The sequence below is a fragment of the Colobus angolensis genome, unplaced genomic scaffold (assembly GCF_000951035.1).
Source record: "Colobus angolensis palliatus isolate OR3802 unplaced genomic scaffold, Cang.pa_1.0 Scaffold205, whole genome shotgun sequence".
Classification (NCBI taxonomy): domain Eukaryota; kingdom Metazoa; phylum Chordata; class Mammalia; order Primates; family Cercopithecidae; genus Colobus; species Colobus angolensis.
In genome coordinates, this window is record NW_012115211.1 from 2,282,887 (window position 1) to 2,309,143 (window position 26,257).

The 26,257-nt window shown below is 37.6% G+C and overlaps 1 protein-coding gene across 2 annotated transcripts in view; it reads right to left on the reverse strand.

The window, feature by feature from the left end:
• Positions 1-26,257, reverse strand: part of PPME1 (protein phosphatase methylesterase 1) — an 87,749-nt gene that overhangs the window by 48,745 nt on the left and 12,747 nt on the right. For both annotated transcript variants that reach the window (XM_011942054.1, XM_011942053.1), the window contains exons 2-3: positions 6,477-6,570; positions 5,855-5,947 (exon numbers count right to left, since the gene is read on the reverse strand). In XM_011942054.1, coding sequence (XP_011797444.1) covers positions 5,855-5,947; positions 6,477-6,570 — 187 coding nt within the window. The remainder of the gene's footprint in view (positions 1-5,854; positions 5,948-6,476; positions 6,571-26,257) is intronic.

Here is a 26,257-nt window from a genome sequence, read left to right on the forward strand (position 1 = left end):
CTTTACTTTCAACTATGTGGTCAATTTTGGAATAAGTGGGATGCGGTGCTGAGAAGAATGCATATTCTGTTGATTTGGGGTGGAGATTTCTGTAGATGTCTATTAGGTCTGCTTGGTGCAGCGTTGAGTTCAATTCCTGGATATCCTTAACTTTCTGCCTCGATCTGTCTAATGTTGACAGTGGGGTGCTGAAGTCTTCCATTATTATCGTATGAGAGTCTAAGTCTCTTTGTAAGTCTCTAAGGACTTGCTTTATGAATCTGGGTGCTCCTGTGTTGAGCGCATATATATTTGGGACAGTTAGCTCTTCCAGTTGAATTGATCCCTTTACCATCATGTAATGTGAGCCTGAGTAATTTATAAGGAAAAGAAGTTTATTTGGGTCACAGTTCTGCAAGCCGTATAAAAGTACGGCATCAGCATCTGCTCCTGCTGCTGAGTGCATCATGTTGCTTCCACTCATGGTGGAAGGCTAAGGGGAACTGGCAGGTGCAAAGGTCATGTGGTAAAAAAGTGGAAGCAGAAAGAGGGGAGGGAGATGTCAGATCTTGTTAAATAACTCTTGGAAGTAGGAGAGTAAGAACTCACTCATTACCATGAGAATGGCACCAAGCCATTCATGAAGGATCCACTCCCATGACCTAAACACTTCCCTTTAGGCCTCAACTCCAACATTAGGGATCAAATTTCAACTAAGATTTAGTTGATATCCAAACCATAGCACGTCTTATCCCTGAGTTTAAAAGGAATGTGTCTATGTGTCTGTTTTACCACTAAGCATGATATTTATGCATTTTTCTAGTTTCTGTATAAATTTTATAATCTTTAGGAAGTTTTTCATCTATTCCTAGTTGCCAAGAGTTTTCAATATGAGGGGATATTATAGTTTATCAAGTCCTTTTGTGGCATCAAGTGAAGTAAGAGGTGAATCATACTGATAAGATTTTCTAATGCTGAGACATTCTTGCATTCCTTGAACAAAACCTACCTGGTCACAGTGTATTATTATTTTACCATGCTATCAATCTGCTGTTATTTTCCTTAGGATTAGGTGAATAAGCAAGTAAATGAGTATTTATGTATGTATGTATAAATGAGATGGGGTCTTGCTCTGTCACCCAGGCTGGAGTGCAGTAGCACGATCTTGGCTCACTACAACCTCAAACTCCTGGGCTCAAGCACTCCTCCCACCTGAACTTCCCAAGTAGCTGGAACTATAGGTATGTGCCACTATGCCCCACTTCTGTATCTATTTTATAAGTGAGACTGGCTTAATTTTCCTGTATTATCATTGCCTGGTTTTGGTATTAGACTAATAATACCTTCATAAATAAATCAAATAGCTTAAAACAGTATTATCCTAAGTAGTTTTTTACATGGTGGAAAATGTAAATGAATTTCCTCCTTTTCAAGAGAAATTAATACTCCATAAGACATCAAATATTTAGAAGTGAGTAATATAAGAATAGCCTTCTAACTAGTCTCCCTGCCTCCACTGTGGTTTCCTGCCCAATCAATCATCTATACTAGTATTTTGATTTTTCTAAAGCTCTTCAATAGCTTCCTATTGCCTAAAACAGTAGTACTCAATTACAGTCAGGTAAACGTATATCAAGATACTTTACTCACCAGAACTTTACAGTGTGAATGTGTGTCAAGCAAAACATGCTTTCTATACTCCCTCTCTAATTTTGATATACCTAAAATATGCTTAATGTGGATGTGGATGGGGGATATGTGTTTAAAAATAGCTTCCATGGCCAGACACAGTAGCTCATGCCTGTAAACCCAGCACTTTGAGAGGCTGAGGCAGGAGGATTGCTTGAGGCCAGGTGTTCAAGACCAACCTGGGCAATATAGTGGGATTCCCTCTATAAAAAATAAAAATAGCTGAGTGTGACAGTGCGCACCCGTGGTCCCAGCTACTCAAGAGGCTGAGGCGGGAAGATCACTTGAGCCCAGGAGGTCAAGGTTGCAGTGAACCAGGATTGCGTCACTGTACTCCATCCTGGGTGACAGAGTGAGACGTTGTCTCAAAAACAAAAGCAAACAAAAATAGCTCCCTCTACTGTTACCCAGAAGTAAAAGGAAACTAAAGGTACAATTCCCTAGCTAGGTATATAAGGTGTATACATATAGGTATATAATTTTGCTCCAGTGATCTCTCTAGTCACCTCTTTCCCTGCTCCCCACCCTCATCATACAAGTACAACTTCAATTCTACTCAAACTATAGCCAAGCTACTTGTAATTTCCAAAACAAACTTCACTGTTACACTCTTCAATGCCTGTGTGCTTACCTTTTCTTGGCATGCCTTCGCTGCTAATCCAACTTCTATTTAGTCTTAAAAACCATTTCAGATGTCCTCTCTTATGAAAGTTTCCTTGTAGACCCCTCATCTACCACAAGTTAATCACTCCTTCCCCTGCATTACCTTTGTATCTTGCTGCAAACTCATCTAGCAACTGAGTGCTTATGAGTCAAGCACTTCACCAAGAACCTTACATCTTTTGTTGAATTTTCACAACCACCCTATTAACTAGGAGGTATTATACCCATCTATCTAAAATTCAGATAGATTAAGCTGCTTTGACATTCAAAACCTAGTCTGAGACAAAAGTTTCTTAAAATGTTTGCTGTATTTTTTGTATACATTATTACTCACTATATATGATAAACTTGACTACTGAAGCAGCAACTACAATCACTAACCTATTGAATATAAATAAGGAACAAAAGGTTCAAAAATTAATCTTCTAGATATTTAAAGACTATCCTATAAAACAGCATAATTTTCTTCTAATAGTTATATCCCTTTGATAGTTCCACAAAAGTGGTTATAGATAAAAGCTTCCCAAGTGCTTTATGGTTGTTTGTTTCCGTTACTAAAGCCAAGGTATAAATGCTTTCTCTTGATAGATAACAGAACTTCTGGTGAATCTGGATTTGGGGGATTTCCCCTCCCAAACCACAAAACATTTAGATGGAAAAGGAGTTCTACTCAGGATCAAGTATTTTACAGAATTATGGACAAGAAGGAACTTGGAAGAATACATTCACAATTAAATCCTTTCAGTGAAATGATGCTTGCTTTTCCTCTGCTGAGGACCTGGGTTGCTTTGTAATAGTCCTAATCTTTAGAATTTCTGCCTATGTGTGTCAAAAATACGTCTCTATAGTTTCTGCCCTGAATCTTTCCTCTTAGGCAGCCATAAAAGCAGTCTTCAAAGAAATATGCACACTGGAGTCAGAATAAGTATGAGTTTCCATGCTGTCACTAGCTCTGTAACTTCTCTAAATTTCAGTCCTTATCTGCCTAATCTCACAGTATTACAGAAAAATTAAATGGGATAATTCACTTAAGCACTTAGCATAGTACCTGGCACAGAGTAAATGTTTAAAAAATGTGGCTGCTTTTTTTCTTATAGAAGGGCAGGCTTGGTGGCTCATGCCTGTAATTCTCAGCACTTTGCAAGGCCAAGGGAGGAAGAGTGCTTGAGGCCAGGAGTTTGACACCACCCTGGGGAACACAGTGAGACCCTGTCTCTACAAAAAAATTAAAAATTAGCCGGGAATGGTGGCGCACGACTGTAGTCCTAGCTACTTGGGAGGCTGAGGTGGGAGGATCACTTGAGCCCAGGAGTTGAGGCTGTAGTGAGCTATGATTGTGCCACTGTACACTATCCTGGGCAACAAACTGAGATCCTGTCTTAAAAATACATACAAAAGTACAACTGAAAGCAAATGTTATGTCTCCCAAGTCTTTCTTTTCTTCAGGCAAACCCCTTTCAGTTCCTTCAACCGTTCCTTAAATGCTATTGTTTAAAGTATTCTCATCTTGATTGCTCTCTCTTGACAAGTTTCAGTTTGCCAAACTTGTCAGATCCAGAAGTGGGTATGACCTTTTTCCTTGAAAATAGTTTCCAATAAAAGAAAAAACAATCTTTAAATTATGAAAGTAATAAACATTTAACTGAAAACCTAGAAAATAGAAAGATGGAAGAAAATTACTCATAAGCCTAGAAGTTCATGTCCAGCCTGGGAAACATAGCAAGATTCTGTCTCTTAAAAAATAAATACATACATAAAATTTTTTGAGCGTACAATATGTGCTGGGCATAACAAGCCATGGAATTTGCCTCCAAAAAACTTTGCAATCTATTTGCGAAGTAAATGACTAAAGCTATGATTTGAAATGTGGCTCGCCCCAACTGAGATGTGCTATAAGTATAAAATTTTCAAATTTACAGTATAAAAATAGATGTAAATATCTCAGTAATAATTTTTATATTGATTAGGTAATCAATATAATTACTTCCACACGTTGAAGTGATATTGTGGATACAATAGTTAAATATATATACATTAAAATGAATTTGTTTCTTTTTATTTATTTAAAGTGTCTACTAAGAAATTTAAAATGATATATGTGGTTTGCACAGTATTTCTATTGGACAGTACTGGTCCAAAGACATGAGAGAACCTGGTACTTATGGACAAGTCACACAATTTATCCTACAGTAAGAGAAAAAAGTAGCAAACAAGACAAGGGCCAAATCAGCTAATTAGAGGTTGAATATGTGCCTATGTTTAAAGAACTGTTTCAAGCCATTTGGGGAAAAAAAGAAAAAGACAGAAGTTATCCCTATTTTCAAGGAATTCATAGTCTAAAAGAAGAGACAAGATGAGATTTAAACTTAACTCCAATAATCCTCACTGCCAGGAACAAAGTGCTATGTTCAGGGACTTCCTCAACTCCACAGCCATCTGGCTCCAGGTGTCTAATGCTGCATTCCCACTTGCTCTCATTTTCTGTCCTTCAGGCTCTCTAGTGGTAACCAGAGGATGCATATCTGCTTGACACACACACAAGATGACAACTTCATTTTAAACACAGATGTTGCTAGTATCTTACTTAGCAGTATCTCTCCTTGCACATGGGCTGTCCCACCCCAGAGTCAAGGGTATTAGGAAGCTCTATAATTGACAGCATTCACACAGACACGTATCTTCTACTCTAGACCATAGTATCATTAGCCAAATATTATTTACTTCCTTGTAGCTAACAAGCACCATTAAAATATAAAGAATCATTTCAAAAAGGAAGAAACATTTTCCAAATTGTTATGAGGTACCTCCATGTGCAAAGTATTACATAGGCTCTATATGGAAGACAAAGTGATAGACATTATCTAAAGCACCTAAATAAAATGTCTCCTTCTCTACATAAAATGAAGAGTTAGGCTAGTCAAATTCATCCAGAAGTAAACAATGATTGCACTATGGAAGTTTACACAAATTGGGTTATTCTTGTCATATCCCATTAAAACAGAGTTGAGAGGCTAGGGAGAAAAAGCACCCAGGGCACATGACATTGCTGCAAGAATGTAAGTAATTCTCTGCAAGCCTGGCTGCTGAAACTGCCTGCTAAAATATGAAACCAGTTTTATCTAATAGCTACTGAAACAACCTGCTGTGACCCTAAGACTAGTTTTACTCATCGCAGTTACTTATCTAACAGAACTTGCCAGCTTCCGAAACTTTTTTTAACATTTTTAAATGTCTCTTTCACATTTTCCTTCACTCCCTATCTTTTCTTTTTCTCCCCAAACCTTTACTAGTGCCAATGAACTTTCTCAAAGAACAATACATAACATTTCTCCTTTTTATAAAACCTCCAACCTTCTCTTTGTTCTTCAGACGTACTGAAGAACATACCACCCAGTCTGTGTGTATGCCTGGAATAGCAATTCTTGCTTCCCAAATAGAACGTGCTAACTTCCAAGATTTGTCCCTATACTTTAATTACTTCAAAAGTGCTAACATTAACTTGTACTATCAACAACCTACTTACCGTGAACACAGCCCAAGAAAGGGCAGAATGACCTCCTCCATGCAGAAGGAGCAGGACTGGACCCTCTGAACCACTCTTGTAAACTCGAAAAGTGTATGAATAGTTAAAGATAAAACATCTATGTTTTTGCTCACTGAAGTTTTTCATTATTTAAACACAGTAATACTGCTAGAAACTTACATGCAAAACTGCAGACTGCCAAATGTAAGAGATGTAAGTAGACATTTCTGAGACACCAACCCTCTGAAGCATGAAGCCCATGTGACCATTTTGTTCAATGAAAAAAATATATATATAGTCCCTTTGCCCTCGTGAGGACATAGCCCCTGGATTCTAGAAACGAAACTAGTTCAACTCACTTGACTCATGAAACCTTCCCCTGGGCCCCTAAGACAGTTTATCAGTTTCAAGAATTTAATTCTTAATCCCTTCTCCATGCATTAGACAATTACAGCCAAGAAAGATACTGGCATGGACTTACAGGCAATATTCCATAAAGAGCAAGTGAGGAATAAGGTGAAATAAGTAGCAGAAATAAAGAACATTTTAGAAACTACACAAGTCTTTTAACTTAGATAACATCATAAGCTCACTAAAGAATAATCCATTTTGCAAAGGATATATCCTTGCCAGTTTCATTCTCTACTTCTACATCTTCCATGGACTCAAAATACTGACTCCAAGGAACAGGGGAAAAGTCCCGCTTTCTTCCAGGGCTGAGGAAAAAAAAGACAGAGACATTTCAAGAAAAATTATGCATAAAGACATAAAATCTTGGTCAAAGTCGGTAATGAAAACAGCAAAGGTATTTTCTCTTAAAAATATAAAGAATTCATCACAAATTATCATATTAAACATGCATTTAAATAAGAATGTATTTAATGTATTGTATTACATACTAATGTAAATGCATTTAAATAAGTATTTTAAAATGTATTTAAATCCAAACATAGATTTAAGAGTAAAAATTTTAGGATTTTTCAAAATTCTTTAGTATATTTTAATCACAAATAAATTCTGTGTTCATATACACACAAAACCTGCTCATTTCTCACCTTGCTGACTTTAATATCATTCCTACCTCAGTCAATAGTCAATAGTCTTGGTCACTATTACTCCTTTACACATTTAATTCTCCATACTCTTTCATGCTTCCTTGTCATTCCCAAACAATCAATATACAACCTCCATGGAAGGCAAACTGACAATATCAATACCTTGAACTTACAGGAATTTATCTGAAGAACTGCTCACACAGAAGTGAAATGACTTAAGTATTCAATGCAACATCGTTTGTAATAGAGAAAAGTTGGAAAAAATCTAGTATCCCTCAATAGGGGAACTGATGAAAATAAATTGTAGTAGATAGAAAAATATTAGTTAGTTGTAAAAATGAATATATTAATAAAAGTCTTTATATATGAATACATAATTCCAAGATTCATATATATAACTCCAAGATGAACACGATATGCGTGCTATCACTTGGGTAAAATTGTGAAATATATGTTAACCATTTATGTATGTTTTCAACATCTCTGGAAGGATATTGATATAACATTTATGGTATCTTGGAAAGGAAAGTATGATTGGGAAATGAGAGGAAAAATTTTCAATCTCTGTTCCTTACTATCTTTTTATTTTTGATCATGTATTATTAAAAAACGAAAAATTATTCTAAAAAAAAATAAATCAGTAAGTGTCTATTCACAATTTATGTCATCAACCTTGGATGGAATACAAGAAAGAAATTTCAAGCTGTCCCCAATTTCCAACCTATTCTTATTCCTGGTAATGGAGGAAATTCAGAATTCTATCAGCAGCAAAACATTACCTCCTGCCAGACACGTTCCTGAATATGCTATGGGGCTGATTGGAGAATATCTACAAAGTATAATACAAAGCTCCTTTTAAAAACTTAATATAAAAGCTCCTGGTTGACTATAATACTGGAAAAAAACTACAACAGAGCAGAGAGGTAGCAAGGGATCTATTCTTTCAAAAGTGAAACATTTATTGAATGTCTACTCTGTTCTAGGCATTGAACCAGGTCAGTATTTCTGAATCTAACAATGAAATCACCTGGAGAACTTTATACCCATGCTTGGGTCTCACCTCTAGAAACATATTTAAGTGGTCTGTGTCATGGCCTGAGCACTGAGGATTTGTACAGTTCCCCACTTTAAGAGAGAGGCACTATCAATACAACGATAGAGGACATGATTTGGAATGAAAGAGAAGTTCAAATTCCTTATAGTTCCTACCATTTCTCTACAAGTTCCTAACACATTATGAACTTGGTCAAATTATTCTGCCTTGGATTGCAGAGACTGAATAAAATTACTTTTAAAGAATCTAATACATCTAGCGTTGGATAATTGCTCAGTAGATGGATAATCCTATCTTCTGAAATAAAAATGACATTGTGAAGTAAACAGCAACTTCAGCCTGGACCTGGATTTTTTCCTTTTCTGGTTGCACTTGAAATCCTATGGGAAAACTAAAAGCAGAATTTATAATTCTACTTACTCACAAGTTACTCACAAATCTAACTATCCTACAATAATTTGATTATAATGATAACATGGCATGTCAAACATGTTATAATGGATTCTAAGGATCCATGGATGAATTCTGATATCTGGACCTAGGAAATCATCATAGTAATAGTACATAATATTCACTATGCACAAACAAGTCACTGTGCCAAATACTTCACAGACATGATTCCATTTGACCCTTGCAAAACTTTTTACGCCCATTTAACAGACAAAAAAACAGATTTAGACATGAAGGTAACTTGCCAAGGCCACAAAACTATTATATGGTAGTGACAAAATTCAAATCCAGTTCTACCACTCTCTCTCCAAAGCCTCTGCTCTTTACTCCAATGCTGTATCACTTCTTTCATCCTTTTATCTTCTCATGCTGTCATTTATGCTTCTGAAAAGTAATAAGGCTTAAGTGCACATTATTAGAGGTTTTCTTTTTGTAGTCTAAATATAGCTGACTCTGCCAATGCCAAAGAACCTTTACAAGTTAGCCAGGTACCAGTTAAAGAAAAATTACTTCCTATAAATAGAAATTATTCACAGGAGAACACCCTTCACTCCTAATTTCCTTCATTTAAAAAACCAAAAAACAAAAAAGGCCTGTAGTCCCTGCTACTCAGGAGAGACTAGGGTGGGAAGATAACTTGAGCCCAGGAGTTCTAATCCAGCCTGGGCAACAAGTGAGGCCTCATCTCTTAAAAAAAAATAATAAATAATAATAATAAAAAAAAAACAGGTTCCAGGGACTACCTAACTTATTTCTACCAAACGAGTAATTCCCATTTATTTAAGGAATCAATAATTCTCCATCTCCAAAGGTTGCTCCTACTCCTACAGAGATTTTCTAGCACATCCCTAACAACTTCTTTTAAACACATAATTGGGCCAGGCATGGTGGCTCACACCTGTAATCCCAGCACTTTGAGGGGCTGAGGTGGGCAGATTACCTGATGTCAGGAGTTCGAGACCAGCCTGGCCAATGTGGCAAAACCCCGTCTCTACTAAAAATACAAAAATTAGCTGGGCATGGTGGCACATGCCTGTAGTCTCAGCTACTCAGGAAGGGTGAAGCAGGGGAATCACTTGAACCCGGGAGGCGGAGGTTGCAGTGAGCCAAAATCGTGCCACTGCACTCCAGCCTGGGTGACACAGCCAGACTTCGTCTATACACACACACACACACACACACACACAAAAAAAAAACATGATTGTTTATAAACTAGAAGATTTCAATTAATTTTGTAACTAATATTAGACATTACATAGGTGGCAAGAATCTTACATTATTTTTGTATTTTAGTCAGAATAGAATATTGTGAATTTTAGGGATATAGTTTAGATTGATTTTAAAAAATAGCTTTAGATTCTTATTTTATGCCTAGATACTTTATAGTCATTATAGTTTGCATAGGTTTTTTTAAATTATAATTTTTAGATTAATTACTAACTTTTTCCTCCCATGGGGTCATAATGAAAGAATTTTAAAGTAGTGAAAGAACTTTCAAAAGCATACCAAGGTTAAGTTACTCATATGGTTTGGCTATGTCCTTACCTAATCTCATGTTGAGTTGTAGCTCCCATAATTCCATGTGTTGTGGAAGGGACCTGGTGGGAGATAACTGAATCATGGGGGCAGTTTCCCCTATACTGTTGTCATGGTAGTGAATGAGCCTCACGACCTCTGATGGCTTTATAAGGGGAAACCCCTTTCACTTGGTTCTCAATTCTCTCTTGTCTGCCACCATGTAAGACATGCCTATTTCCTTCCACCATGATTGTGACGCCTCCCCAGTCACATGGAACTGTGAGTCCATTAAACCTCTTTCTCTTTATAAATTACCCAGTCTTGGATATGTCTTTATCAGCAGCGTAAAACAGACTGATACAGTTACATTTTAAAAGGAAGAATTTATTGCTGGGTGTGGTGGTGCACCCCTGTAGTCCCAGCTACTTGGGAGACTGAGACAGGATGATCACTTAAGCTGTGGAGTTCAAGGCTGTAGTGCACTACTATCACACTCGTGAATAGCCACTGTACTCTAATCCGGGCAAAACCGTGAGACCCTGTCTTTCTCTCTCTCAAAAAAAGGATTAATTCATTCAAAAAATATTTACTAAGAACCTATTAAATGTATAAGGCTGGAACTGACATAGGATAATGGGAGATGCTGGGATAATTATAAAACTAGAGAGACAACGCATCTGCTGTCAAGAAGTTAGTATTAAGTACGTAAATATCTAACAAAATGTACAAAGAGTTAAATACCCTAAGAAGTATAGCTAAAGTGCGCTGAATGTTCAAAGGAGGAGAGAAAGATTACTTCCAGCTTGGAGAATAAAGACAGGCTTTAAGAAAAGCACACAGACACACTTAAGCTAGGCACTGAAGGACAGAAAGAATCTGCGCTGATGGAAATAGGGAGGGAGAAAGGGATAAGACATTTCAGGCAGATAAGGAGCCAGCCTGCTGCCTGTCAGAAGGAACACTGAAAACAACAACAGAATGAGGTGGGAATAATACAGCATTTTTGAAATGCCAAAAGAAGGTGACACAATTAGATAGTGGAAAAAGAATGTTAGCTTAATAAAATGGGGGATATATGTTCTTTTACCGGTTATTTGTATGTGTGTGATTTTTTTGGAGGGGCCCAACAGTCATGGATGATATCATAGAAAATGAAGAGCCAGTCTATAGCCATAACACCCTGAATGCGCCCGATCTCATCTGATCTCAGAAGCTAAGCAGGGTCGGGCCTGGTTAGTACTTGGATGGGAGAAAATGAAGAGCCAGGCTGGACACGGTGGCTCATGCCTGTAATCCCAGCACTTTGGAGGTCAAGGGGGGAGGATCACTTGAGCTCAGGAGACCGAGGCCAGCCTGGACAACACAACAAGACCTCGTCTCTACTAAAACCAAAAAAAATTAGGTAGGCATGGTGGTGCGCGCCTGTGGTTCTAGCTACTCAGGAGGCTGAGGCAGGAAGATGATTTGAGCCCAGGAGATCAAGGATGCAGTGAGCTGTGATCACACCACTGCATTCCAGCCTGGGTGACAGGGTGAAACCCTGTCTCCAAAAAGCAAACAAACAAAAAAAGAAAATGAAGAGTCAATAAAATGTAGAGACAAAAGTCTTTCAGAAAGATCAATCTGGTTACAGGCACAAGATGGACTTGATTTTGGGAAAAAATATGCTGCAATAACCTGGCTAGAAAAGGATGGGATCAGTTAATAGGGTTGACAAAGGAAAAAGAGAAAAGAATGGGAGACTTAACTGGCAATGGAATTAAAAGTAAGAAAACACAGAATGACCTTTCAAAGGCAAGGAACAAATCTTGGGAATGTTCAAGACATGAAAGATGATTGACAGCAGAATCAAAGTCAATTTTAAACTTTTGAATAGAGAAACGAATAATTAAGTCCATACAATTTATAAATAAAAATCTACTCTGGTAGGTAACTGTATAATTTTTTTTACATTAGAATAGGATTTATTTCAAACCTAACAAAATAAATAATTTCTTCCCACCTCCTATTGCCAAAGGAAGAAGTTTGCAGAGGAGACAAAGTGGTGCTGTTGAAAGACACAAAAGAAATATGGTGTTTGCCTGAGTCACATGAATCAAATGTGTTTATGGATCTTTTGCTATTGTCACAGACCATGTTCAGAATTTAATGAAAGCTATGAACCCTCAATCCAGAAAAAAATGCATGCACATATATTTTGCATATAATTCCACTGGCTTCAAGAAACCTATCTATGAATCCCAAATTAAGAACGCTTAGCCTATAATTTGACCTTAACAACCTATTTCCAGAAGAAAAAGAAAAAGAATAAGGAGATACTGCATTCTTATTAGTTCCTAAATCTGAATTCATTTTCCATTTGCTACCAACTAAAGGTTTATTTTCACAACCCAGTTCTGCCTTTATTAAACTATGGGACCCTGGGCAGTCACTTTACTTCTGTAAGCCTGAGTTTCTTCATGTCAGGGGATTATAGTACCCACTTTATAGGTGTTATTATGAGGATCAAAGATGCCCTTTCATCTCTTGGTTACTCTCAAATTAGTCTGTTCTATTTATCATAAAACTAATCATTTTCTAAAATTATCTTATTCCCATATTTGTTATTATCCTCCAGTCACCCCAACTAATTCACCACTAATGTGAGATCCATTAGAACAAGAAGGTTCTCCATTACTTCACTGATGTATTCCCAGCCCACAGTCTGATACACATCAATGACTAATATCTGTTGACAGTCTGAAACTAATTAATGTGCATAAAGCACTTAGCTTGGTTTCTCAATATTTATTACCATTATTAAATAGCTTTGAGGTTAATAATCCTTACTTAATCCTTATAAACTTTCTAGTAAAAGCAAATGGGATACTACATCAATCAAGACTGTGGTACAGGTATAAGAACAGACATAGAGATCATCTAAATAGAATCAAAAGTCCAGAAATAAACTAGTATTTATAGTCAATTTGTCAGAGGCATTTGAACCACGGTGACTCCATTTTGAGTGAGGGCTAGGAAAATGAGGCTGGAACTTGCTGGGCTGCATTCTCAGAAAGTTAGGCATTCCTAGCCTCTAGGTGTTTGTGGTTAAGGGAACAAATTAATAACATTTACTAAACAGACCCACACGTGGGAGCTTCCACCTATCCTGATATCTAGAGAACAAAGGCATTCCTAATTTTGCTTTAAAGTTAATAATATCGATTCTTGCAAAAATATAGTAATTAAGAAATTAATCCTTTATCACAAACCCTTGTAGCAGAACACATCTCTCCATATATACAAGCATTATATCTGGAGTGGATGCGTTCCTCCTCTTACTTTCAGGAACGTCTACTCTCTCTATGGAGTAGCTGTTCTTTCACCACTTTACTTTCTCAATAAACTTGCTTTTACTTTGCACTGTGGACTTGCCTTGAATTCTTTCTTGAGCAAGATCCAAGAACCAACCCTCTCTTGGGGTCTGGATCGGGACCTCTTTCCTGTAACAAACTGATTTTCAACAAAGGGGCCAAGATCAATTCAATGGGGGAAATGATATTGGGACAACTGGATATCCACATGCAAACGTACAAATCCAGACCCCTTCCTCACACCATATACATAATTAACTCAAAGTGTATCATAAACCTAAATAGAAGAGCTAAAACTATAAAACTCTGGGAAGAAAAAAACAAGTAAAACTCTGTGATGTTGGATTAGGCAACAGTTTCTCAGATACAACACCCAAAGCAGAAGTGATAAAAAAGATACAGGACTTGAACTTCATTAAAATAAATACCTTTTCATTAAACTATACACCATTTTCATACTATGGCTACATACAGAGAGCAGTAAGCATAGTTTCACGGATAAGAACATGGGCTCTGAAGTCAGATTCTTTTAGTCTAAATTTCATTTCCAATAACTATGAGTTATGTGACTGTTGGCATTTCTTCAATTGTAAGCTTTGAAAAGTGATTATTAGTAAGTACTTCCTGTCAGTTATTATAGAAACATGGTTTATAGTTGAGCCACATGGTAGACCAATTGTACTCCTTGTACAACTTTTGGTTTTTTCCAGAATAATTGTCTTTTTAATTTTGTTTGCTTAGTTTTCTATTACAGTGTCACTAATTGTTTCCCAAAACCTTTTGATAGGCAAAAGACATTAATAGGCTTTTCCCTAAAGAGGAAACACAAACAGCCCATAAACATACAAAAAGGTTTCCAATTTAAGAGACATAAATTTAAAATTACAGTAAAGTATCCTATTTCACATCCATCATGTTCACAAAATACAGGAAGCCAGACATTAACAGGTATTAACAAGGAAACAGGGAAGGCTATTTGGAAAACAGTAAAGCATCACCTAATAAAATTAGACAAGTGTCCTTCAACTTGGTAATTTTACTTTACAAAGAACCTCCTGCACACAGGCATCAAAACACACATATAAGAATGTTTGTAGACACATGTCTATAAAAGCAAAGAAAACAAGCAAGCTAAATATGCATCACCAATAGAATACACAAACTGTGATGTATCTGGATAATAGAATATAGCATAGCAGTGAAAATAAATTTAAAAGTTACATGAATTTGAAAAATATTTAGAGAAAGAAATAAGCACAGAAGAATAAATCCTGTATAATTCCATTAATAATAATGTTCAAAAACAGGCAAAGCTAAATAATGTATTTTTAATATACACATGCACAAATGGTAAAACAATAAAGAAAAGCCAGGCACTGATTATCATGGAATTCAATACCAGTTTGGGAAACAGAGATGCTATCGAGGAGAGACAAACAGGTTTCTAAGGTGCTGATAACGTTTTACTTCATAAGCTAGGTGATGGACATATGAGAATTTATTATTTTTTGAACTGTACATTTATACTTTACTTTTCTGTATGAGTATTTCACAATTTTAAACAAAGAAAGCCTTTGAATTCTGTAAAACTTCTCTTAATATTTGGTCATTCACATTAAATAATCTACCAGGTCTATTTTTCACTCAAATTTCCATTTCTGGCACCCTCCATTCATCTGCTCCAAATGGGACTGCCTGCTGTTTGATATGATGAACTGATAACATTTTACTATCATCTCCGGAATTCTTCTTGCCTTTCACCTGTGTTAAATCCCTAATCCCATATCCAATATTTTTCTTGTTATACTCTCTTATTTTGATGAAACACATCCTCCATCAGCTTCATGAGAAAGGGACATTAATTTTGAAACTTTGTATGTTAGAAAATAGTGTTCCCCATTTTCACACAATGACTGACAGTCTGCCTGAGTATAGACTTCTTATGTTAGGAACTGTTTCTGTCTATGGTAATTAATAGATCCAACTTGAGAAATACTGGCTAAAATTATATGTAAGTGTGTGTGTAAAAAATATATAGATGTTACATTTATACAATCATAGTGTATAATTATTAATTATATATAACAATCTTATACATTGTAATTATATAGTCATTCATTCTTTTAAATGCATAGAATGAGCTGGCAAGAAAGTAAGGAACAGGGAAGACCCAGGCCAAAAGTTAATTAGGGTGGAAACCCAGAGAGGCACTTAGACCATTAAATCTGGCTTTTATCTTGATGGCATTTGCCAACTGTCCGAACTTGAAGTTCTGCGGTTTCCTGGGGCACACAGAACAGGACACAAAGCCCAAGGTAGGAAGCCTTGCTGAGGAGCCCAGCAGAAAACCTTTCTCCTATCAAGCTGGGATCTCAAAGGATCATAAGATCAGTGAAAGGTTGAAACAGAATTAACTTTCTGCTCCTTACCACAATCTCAGGATTAAATTTAATAACAACAACAACAAAAAAGCCTGTCTTAAAACTTGGCGTTGAGAAGAGAGATGCAAGAAAAAACAAACATGGCTCTCAAACTGATATGGAGCTAAATACATATCATTTACATATCCCAAGAAGTTTCAAGATGAGAATGTAAAGTGGATCCAACTGGTAGTGCCCTCAGGACACCCAAGAGAAACAAAGGCAAATCCTCCTTGAAGAGTCAATCTTCATTCTAGGACTAAGAACTTTCACAAAGTTCCAAGGCAAATGACCATCTCACAATCAAAAAGCATAAAATATGTGAGGAAACAGACCTATAAAGAGTTCACATAAAGAAATTATCAAATACAATATAAAATAACTGCTTAATACATTTAAATGAACAGAAACTTGAAACAAGCTTCTAGAATGAAAAGAATTAAAATTAAAAAACAGTCGAGTTTAACTGATTAGACACAGTTAAGGAGAAGGGTAAACTAGTAGTGAATTTGTTCAGATACATCTAGATACATCTAGAATCCAAAATACAAAGAGAAGATGGAAAATATAAAAGTTAAGACATATGAAGGGAAGAGTAAGTCAGTCTTAAATATGTCAAACTGAAGTTCTGAAAGGAAATAAGAGAGTGGAATAAAAGCAGTATTTGAAGAAGCCCTACAGGTTGAGTACCCCTTGTCCAAACTGCGTGGGACCAGAAGTGTTTCAAATTTCAGTTTATTGTTTCCTTTTTTTTTTTTTTTTACTTTGGAATATCTGCATATACACAATGAGATATCCTGGGGATGGAACCCAAGTCTAAACACACAATTCATTTATGTTTCATATAGACCTTATACACATGGCCTAGAGGTAATTTTAAACAATGTTTTTAATAATTTTGTGCACAAAACAAAGTTTGTGTAAACTGAAGCATCAGAAAGCAATGGTGTCACCCATGTGGAAAATCTATGGTTGTTTGGCATCACCATCATTCCTGATTGAACTTACATGTTACTGATAATCATTTTTCTTACACTTATTCACATATAAGTACTTAACAGTAAAAGATACAACACATCATTAATACAGTGAAAAAACATAATGTACTCAGGGTAACCAACCAGCATAGTAACATCACAGAACACCTCTATTGGTTATTAAATAAAAGCAACAACCAACAATGGCAGGCATTCAGTCTCCTACCTACAATGTTGTGTTTGATTAAAAGGTTACCAAACACGGTATTTTATTTTTTAGGTGAGAAGAAACATCAGAAACAGTTGAGGGATGTGTTAAGTCTGTTCTTGCATTGCTGTAACATAACACCTGAGACTGGGTAATTTATAAAAAGGTTTAAGTGGCTAATGGTTCTGCATGGTACCAGCATCTGTTCCTGGTAAGGGCCACAGGAAGCTTACAATCATGGTGGAAGGTGAAGTGGGAGCATCTGTGTCACATGGCGAGAGCAGAAGCAAGAGAAAGGGGAGGTGCCACACTCTTTTAAACAACTAGATCTGGAGAGAACTCAGGGCAAGAACTCACTCATTACCAAGGTGATGGCAATAAACCATTCACGAGGGATCTGTATCCATGATCCAACACCTCCCACTAGGCCCCACCTCCAGTACTGGGGATTACATTTCAACATGAGATTTGGAGGGGACAAACATCCAAACCATATCATTCTGCCCTTGGTCCCTCAAATTTCATCTCCTTCTCACATTGCAAAATACCATCACCTCTTCTCAATAGTTCCCCCAAAGTCTTAACTTGTTTCAGCATCAAGTCCAAAGTCCTAAGTCTCATCTAAGACTCATCTCCTTCCACCTATGATGTGGAAGCAGCCCGAGATGTACCTACGAGCCCGTAAAACCAAAACAAATTTTTTACTTCCAAGACACAATGGTGGTACATGCATTGGGTAAACATTCCCATTCCAAAATGGAGAAAGTGGCCAAAAGAAAGGGGCGACAAGCCCTATCAAAGTCTGAAACCCAGCGGGGTAGTCATTAAATCTTAAAGCTCCAAAAATAATCTCTTTTGACTCCATGTCCCTCGTCCAGGGCACTCTGGTGCAAAGGGTGGGCTCCCAAGGCCTTGGGCAGCTCCACCTATTGCTTGTAGGGTATAGCCCTGCCAGCTTATCTCAGAGGTTAGAGTTGAGTGCCTGCAGCTTTTCCATGCTCAGGATGCAAGCTGTCGGTGGCTCTACCATTCTAAGGTCTGAAGTGTGGCAGCTCCTTTCCCACAATTCCACTAGGTGATGCTCCAGTGGGGTCTTTGAATTCCACTAGGTGATGCTCCAGTGGGGTCTTTGAAGGGGGCTCCAACCCCCCATTTCCCTTCAGCATTGCCCTAGCAAAGTTTCTCTGCAGGGGCTCTGCCCTTGCAGCACCCTGGCTTTCTCATATATGCTCTGAAATCTAGGCAGAAGTTGCCTAGCATTCTTCACTCTCGCATTCTATGTGCATGCAGGCTTACCAACCACATGGAAGTGGTCAAGGCTTACAGTTCTTATGCCCTCTAGAGCAGGAGCCCAAGCTGTGCCTGGGGCATTTTGAGCCCTGGCTGGAGCATGAGTAGCCAGGATACAAGGTGCAGTGTCCTGAGGCTGAGCAGGGCAGCAGTGCCCTGGGCCTGGGCCCTGAAACCATTCTTTCCTCCTAGGTCTCTAGACCTGTGATGAGAGGGATCTTCCCAAAGACATGTGAAACAACTTTGAAACCTTTTCCCCATTGTTTTAGGGGACGATTGGTTCCCTTTTAGTCATGCAAATCTCTCTAGTAAGTGGTTACTCCAAAGCTCTCCTGGATTCCTCTTCTACCAGAGGGCCAGGTTGCAAGTTTTCCAAACTTTTACAGTCTGCTCCAATTTTAAAACAAGTTCCAACTTTGTTTTTTCTTCAGACAGGGTTTCACTCTGTTGTCCTGGCTAGAGTGCAGTGGCATGATCACAGCTCACTGCAGCCTCAATCTCCCAGACTTGAGTGATCCTCCTGCCTCAGCCTCTGGACTATCTGGGACTACTGGCATATACCACCACATCCAGCTGATAACTTTTTTTATTTTTAGTAGAGACAAAGGCTCACTATGTTGCCCAAGCTGGTCTCGAACTCCTGAACTCAAACAATCCTCCCACTTTGGCCTCCCAGTGCACCTGGCCTATAAAGTCCAACTTTAAGTCATTCCTTTGCTCCTGTGTCTGATACCAGGCTATAAGAAGCAACCAGGCCACCTCTTGAATGCTTTGCTGCTTAGAAATTTCTTCTGCCAGATACTCCTGATCACTCTCAAGTTCAACTTTCTACAGGTTCCTATGGCATGAACAACACAATGCAGGCAAACTCTTTGCTAGGGCATAACATGGTGCCTTTTACTCCAGTTCCCAATAAACTCCTCATTTCCATCTGAGACCTCATTAGCCTGGCTTTCATTGTCCGTATTTCTATCAGCCTTTTGGTCAAAATTATTTAACGAAGTCTTTAAGAAGTTCCAAACTTTTCCTGCTTTCCTGTCTTCTTCTGAAAAGTCCTCCAAACTCTTCCAACCTCCGCCCGTTATCCAGTTCCAAAACTGCTTCCACATTTTCAGTTATCTTTATAGCAACGTCCTACTCTTCAGTATCAATTTTCTGTGTTGTCCATTCTTGCACTGCTATAAAGAAATACCTGAGGCTGGATAATTGATAAAGAAAACAGGTTTATTTTGGCTTGGGTTCTGCAGGCTGTACAAGAAGCATGCTACCAGTATCTGTTTCTGATGAGGGCTTCAGAAGCTTACAATCATGGTAGAAGGTAAAGCTGGAGCAGCTACATCACATGGCAAGAGTGGGAGCTGATGGCAGGGATGTGCACCACTCTCTTTTAACAACCTGATCTCGACTGAACTCAGAACCAGAATTCACTCATTACCAAGGGGATAGCACTAAGCCATTCATAAGGGATCTGCCCCCATGATCCAATACTTTCCACTGGGCCCTACCTCCAGCATTGGTGACTACATTTCAACATAAGATTTGGAGGAGATAAACATTCTAACCCTGTCAAGAGACCAGACTGTGGGTCCTCCAGGGATGAGAATGCATGCTGCTAGGTGGCTTAATATTTTTTTTCCAGTCATCTGCCTCATTAACAATGGTTTTTGTCTTGAAAGTCTGTCTCTGATTTTATAAACTGACATTTCTTGCTCTGTTTTGACTTGTGTCATGTCAGCACTCAAAAAGTTTCAGATTTTGGAGTACTGCAGATTTTCAGATTAGGAATGTTTAACCTGTGGCTGAAGTTTTCAGAACTAAGGAAACATCAAACTACAGATTTATGAAGCCCAGTGGACCACAAGATTTAAAGAGAAGTAACACATTATAGTAAAACTGTAGAACATTAAAGACAACTATCTTAAAAGTGGACCTAACCCCCAAAATACTAAATGACATATGAGTAAATTTGCTCATTTCAGCACTATTTGAAACAGAAAAGGATGAAAAAAATCCAATGGCTATCAATAGGGGACTGGTTGAATACACCGGGTTATGTCCACACAACTGCAGGGAAAATAATGGAAAAGATTTCTGTGTACTAATAAGAAGTGATCAGAATATCTTAAATTTAAAAACCAATAGGCAAGCTAGGTGCAGTGGCTCATGCCTGCAATCCTGGCACTTTGGGAGGCCGAGGTGGGTGGACTGCTTAAGCCTAGGGGTTTGAGACCAGCCTGGGCAACATGGCGAAACACTGTCTCTATGAAAAATACAAAACTTAGGGGGCACGGTGGAGCACACCTAAAGTCCCAACTATTAGGGAAGCTGAGGTGGAAGAATAGCTTGAGCCCAGGGAGTCAAGGCTGCAGTGAGCCATGATCATGCCACTGCATACCAGCCTAGGTGACAGAGTGAGACCTTGACTCAATAAATAAATAAATAAAGCAATATGTGGAATCATATGTATGTTATTTTATTTATTTATCATTATTTTTTAATTTTAAATAGAGACAGGGTCTCACCACATTGCCCAGGCTGGTCTCAAACTCCTGAGCTCAAGTGATCTGCCTGCTTTGACCTACCAAAGTGTTGGAATTAGAGGTGTGAGCCACTGCGCCTGGCCAATATTATCTTTCATATAAGGGGGAAGTATGAATATATGTTTACATATTTTGAAGTGCATTGATAAAAGCAAAAACTAATGAAAAAGAGTTACTTGTAGGATACAAGGGAAAAAAGCTATAATTTTCTGAATATATATTGTTTTATACCTCAACACTGTAGTCATGTACATAATTTTTGTTTTACAAGCATGTTAACACTTTGTACAAACCAATTACCACAATTAACATAAAAGAGAACAAATTAACTTAATGGTGTATTAAGAATTATTCCAAATGGCTTTAAAAACAATTATTTGACTGCACATCTCTGGTGGGATAAATATACTTCAAGGAAAAAAAAGAACTGAAAATAAATTTTATTCATTTATTTATTTATTTTTAAACAAATTTTAAACAGTATTCAGTAATCATACTGTTGGTTATTTTTAATGGTAGCACAGTTTGTTATTTTGAACATCATATGCATACATATTTGGATAAAGCAAATAGGTAGTTAGGTTAATGTCATTAGGAACCAAGACTTTCATTGTAAGGGAAGAGATAATTAGATAAAAATCAGAAAAGTAAAAAACCCTGTAATCTTAGTTTTGAAATGAAAATGTCAGGGTGAACTCTTGATTCTTTTTGTCCTTCCTTTTGAAATATCAGTATGGGCCGGGCACAGTGGCTCACCCCTGTAATCCCAGCACTTTAGGAGGTTGAGGCAGGTAGATCACGAGGTCAGGAGTTCAAGACCAGTCTGACCAAGATGGTGAAACCCCATCTTTACTAAAAATACACAAATTAGCCAGGTGTGGTGGCAGGTGCCCGTAATCCCAGCTACTCGGAAGGTTGAAGCAAATAACTGCTTCAACCCGGGAGGCGAAGGTTGCAGTGAGCTGAGATAGTGCCACTTTCACTCCAGCCTGGGCGACAGAGCAAGACTCCATCTCAAAAAAGAAAAAAAAAAAAGAAAGAAAGAAGTATCAGTATGAACTCACAATTCTAGCTATGACTACTACAAAGGCCTATAAGCAATAACCAGAATAGTAGCAATGAGTTAGTCTAGTGCCCAGATTGAGAGGTCTAAATACCATCTCCAGCTTCTGGAGGCAGCCTGTATTCCTTGGCTTACAAGTTCTTCCTCCATTTTAAAGCCAGCAAGTAACACAGCATCTTCAAATCTCTCAGGCTCTGACTTGCTCTTCTGTTTTCTTCTCTTTAAAAGACACCAACGATCACACTGGGCCCACTCAGATAATCCATGATAATCTCTTTATTTTAAGGTCAGCTGATTAGCAACCTTAATTCCTCTCTGCCATGTAAAATAACATATTCACAGGTTCCAGGGATTCAGACTTTAGCATCCTTGGGATGTTGTTATTCCACCTGCCACAGGTTGCTGAAGTCATTGTATTACTTCAGAAGAACAGCAGAGATATTGATTAAACTTGGACTTTTACATTACCTATACATGTTAAAATGTGTAGAGCAAAATCCTTAGGAATCCATTAAAAAACTACAGGAACAAATTCAGCAGGGTTTCAGAAAATAAGACCAATATATAAAAATCAATTGTATTTCTGTAATTTGCAATTAACACTCCAAAAATAAAATCAAGAGGACAATTCCATTTACAATACCACTGATAAGAATAAAATATGCAGGAATAAATACAGCCAAATAAATGCAAGACTTAAACACTGAAAACTATATAGTACTGTTGAAGAAATTAAAGAAGACATAAACAAAAAGAAAGACATCCAGTGTTGATGGATTGGAAGACTGAGTATTATTAAGTTGGCAATACTTCTCAAATTGATCTACCGATTCAAAGCAATGCCTAACAAAATTACACCTGGCTTCTCTGCAGAAGTTGACAAACTCATCCTAAAATTCATATGGAAATTCAAGGGACCCAAAATAAGTTTTTTAAAAAAGAACAAAGTTGGAAACAATACGCTTCCTGATTTCGAAACTTACTACAAAAAGCTACAGTAATCAAAAGACAGTGTAGCACCAATATATAGATTGCTATATAAATCAATGACACAGAATTGATGGCTCAAAAACAAACATATACATTTATGGTCAATTGACTTTTGACAAGGGTGCCAAGATAATTTAATAGCAAAAGAAACCTTTTCAGTTGAATCATGCTGGGATAACTGGGTATCTACATGCAAAAGAATGAAATTGGACTCATTCCTCATATCATACATAAAAATTAACTCAAAACGGATCACAGACTTGCACGTATGAGCCAAAACTGGTAAACTCTTAGAAGAAAACTCTAAGTCCCTTTTTACAGGCACCTAGTACCTGGAATTCTTGAACCTTTATACGATAGTGATATGGATTAGCTTGAACTTTCATTCCCTTTCTACAAGTAGTTTTCAGTTTTCTCTTCTAAATATTTATCAACTTGCTTTCTATCTTCTAAATTTTGTAAGCATCTTATATCCCTACTGTTCTTTGTCCTTTAGCTTTATTCCTTTTTCCAAATTACTATAACTTAATGAAATTTGAGGAGATAATGGAGATAAACACAGGAATTAATTTCTACACCAAGCTTCTGGGGTAGCTATTATTATCCCCATTTTCCAAACGAGAAAACTAAGGCCAATGGAGTTTAAATAACTTGTCTAAGACCATGGGAAGTAGCTGAGCTAGAATCTGACTCTCAGGGCCATTTCCCTATCAGTTTTCAATACTATCCTCGAAATAATATTAACTTCCCCCTTCTTGAAATCATCAAAGCTGGCAATGAACACCCTGAAATCCCTAGGAAGAGGACTGGTTCCTGCTGTAGGGATAGTAACGATTGGTAGAAGAACCTTGTAGCAAGGTTGAGCACCATGTAGACTAAGAACAAAGTCAAGGTTTAGAACTGTTATGATCATGATTGGAGGGAGCTGAAGAGTGAAGTGAGAAGGAAGAATCAAGGAAAACTCTCAAGTTTTCCCAATGCCATTCACAGAGAGAGAATACAGAAGGCCTTCTTAAAGAGTTTTAATTTATTAAATACTGATTTGCCATGTGGTTAAAAATCCTAGCTCTCATTACTATTACTTTTCTGTGTTGAACATCATGGAATCCAAAAATGGAAACAGAAGCATTTCACAAAATCTCTTGCATTAAGCAGAACAGGACAGTTACAGCCCAATATATGATGTGCTTTCAAGCAAATAAATGAAACCTTACCTCACTTAAAACCATCTTCAGATAAGATATTTAAGCCATAGGAACTTCCAACCTGCTGAGTCAGACCACATAAAAATATACTTTGCTTAAAGTGCATGGATAAACACAGACTGCTGTAGCACAGGGAGAACAGGTGTAATCTTATACCTTTGATAATAAAGAATTGTACTTTGCCTAAATTAGAAAATAAATTTTCTAAATTTTATTTCCACCTTTCGCCCAACAGGAAAAACAACGTAATTATTAACTTCTTTTTCTACAACTTGAAAAGTTAAAAAAAAAAAAAAAAAAAGGATATAATGACAACTTTTTTAAAACGATCTGGGCTCAAACAAACAAAAAAAGCCACTGAAACACCATTAATGAAAGCAAGAGAACAGACAGAATATAGCCTTTTTGATGTTTTGCAAAGGCTAATGCAGTTGCTTACCCTCAAAATCAACATGTGTGGCATTACTCAATAATCAGCATTTATGTAAGCTCCTATTCTGCCACAACAAGAAGAAAGCAAACAGGTTTGAAGTTTGAAAACCAATCAGGTTCATATAGAAGCCTCTAATGAAGTATATTTCAGACCATACGATCCCCTCCCCAGACTCATCTGAATGTCATGATGATCTAGAATAAAAGACATACTTCAGGCCGGGCGCGGTGGCTCACAACTCTAATCCCAGCACTTTGGGAGGTCAAGGTGCGTGGATCACGAGGTCAGGAGTTCGAGACCAGCCTGACCAACATGGTGAAACCTCGTCTCTACTAAAAATACAAAAATTAGCTGGTGGTGGTGACACGCGCCTGTAATCCCAGCTACTCGGGAGCCTGAGGCAGGAGAATCGCTTGAACCTGGGAGGCGGAGGTTGCAGTGAGACAAGACTGCGCCACTGCACTCCAGCCTGGGTGACAGAGTGAGACTCCATCTCAAAAAAAAAAAAAAAAAAATACTTCATAGGCAAATAGTAAATATCATTAGGGCAATCATTTCAGAGCTTCTTTCCAGTCACAATTTGCTTATATAAGCAGCTAATTTAATCTCAATTCAATTGAAGAGACATTTGAGTTTGTCCTGCATGGCAGGCCCTGATATACTTCCTAGGCACTAGGGAAATAAGCAGACTAGAAGTTCCCGTTGATTAAAATTTACTTCTTTCCTTCAAAGAGCTCACGCAGGGGGGAAGTAGGGAAACAGTCACTGCACACTACGGCTATGAAATAATCCATGAGAGCTCATAAATGGGACATCCAGTCTTTCTTGTGGAACACATGTTAACATAATCAGAAGGGAAAAGGATTCACAAGGATGATATCTGGCATGAAGATTTTGTTAACTCAAACGCTATAAAAATTTAAAGTACCACCCTTACTAAACATTAATCTGGTGAGGGAAGAGGCAAAAATACAAATCCTCTAATTAGCTACAAAAGATTAGAATTCCCAATAATCAGTGAAAAAATGTTAGTATAGAGATTTTCCAACTTAAAATGAGTTCATTGGGAGTACCAAGACACATTTCTCCCAAGAGTATTATAAAACATTGGTAAATTCTGTGGGTAGCTCCACTCCCGAAGCCTACTTATCCACAATATGCTAAAATGCCATTTTTTATGAAACCCAGCTAATAATATAGTTCAGTTGATTAACACAGAAAGACTCAATTAAAAGTGGTTTTTATATATAATGAACAATGGTTCTTATGCTTAAGGAAAAGCTGTTTAATTAAAGGAATGAAAAGGATTAAATGAAACAAGCTAGACATGTATATGAACTAGGCCCTTTATAAGCATTATACAAATTTAATCCTCACAACCACCTAAGATACATTTCTTAAAAGAATAAAGACAGAGAGATACAAATATGGAATCACAGAAGAATATAAATAGGGCACAAGTTCATTTTTGCAAGCTTTCAATAATCATATTTTTAAAATTTTACTCTAAGTCTATGGCTCCTCCCTCCCATTTACTTCCCTATTAAATTCAGGATGGGCCGGGTGCAGTGGCTCAAGCCTGTAATCCCAGCACTTCGGGAGGCCGAGAAGGGCGGATCACGAGGTCAGGAGATCGAGACCATCCTGGCTAACACGGTGAAACCCCGTCTCTACTAAAAAAAAAAATACAAAAAACTAGCCGGGCGAGGTGGCGGGCGCTTGTAGTCCCACCTACTCGGGAGGCTGAGGCAGGAGAATGGTGAAAGCCCGGGAGGCGGAGCTTGCAGTGAGCTGAGATCCCGCCACTGCACTGACAGAGCGAGACTCTGTCTCAAAAAAAAAAAAAA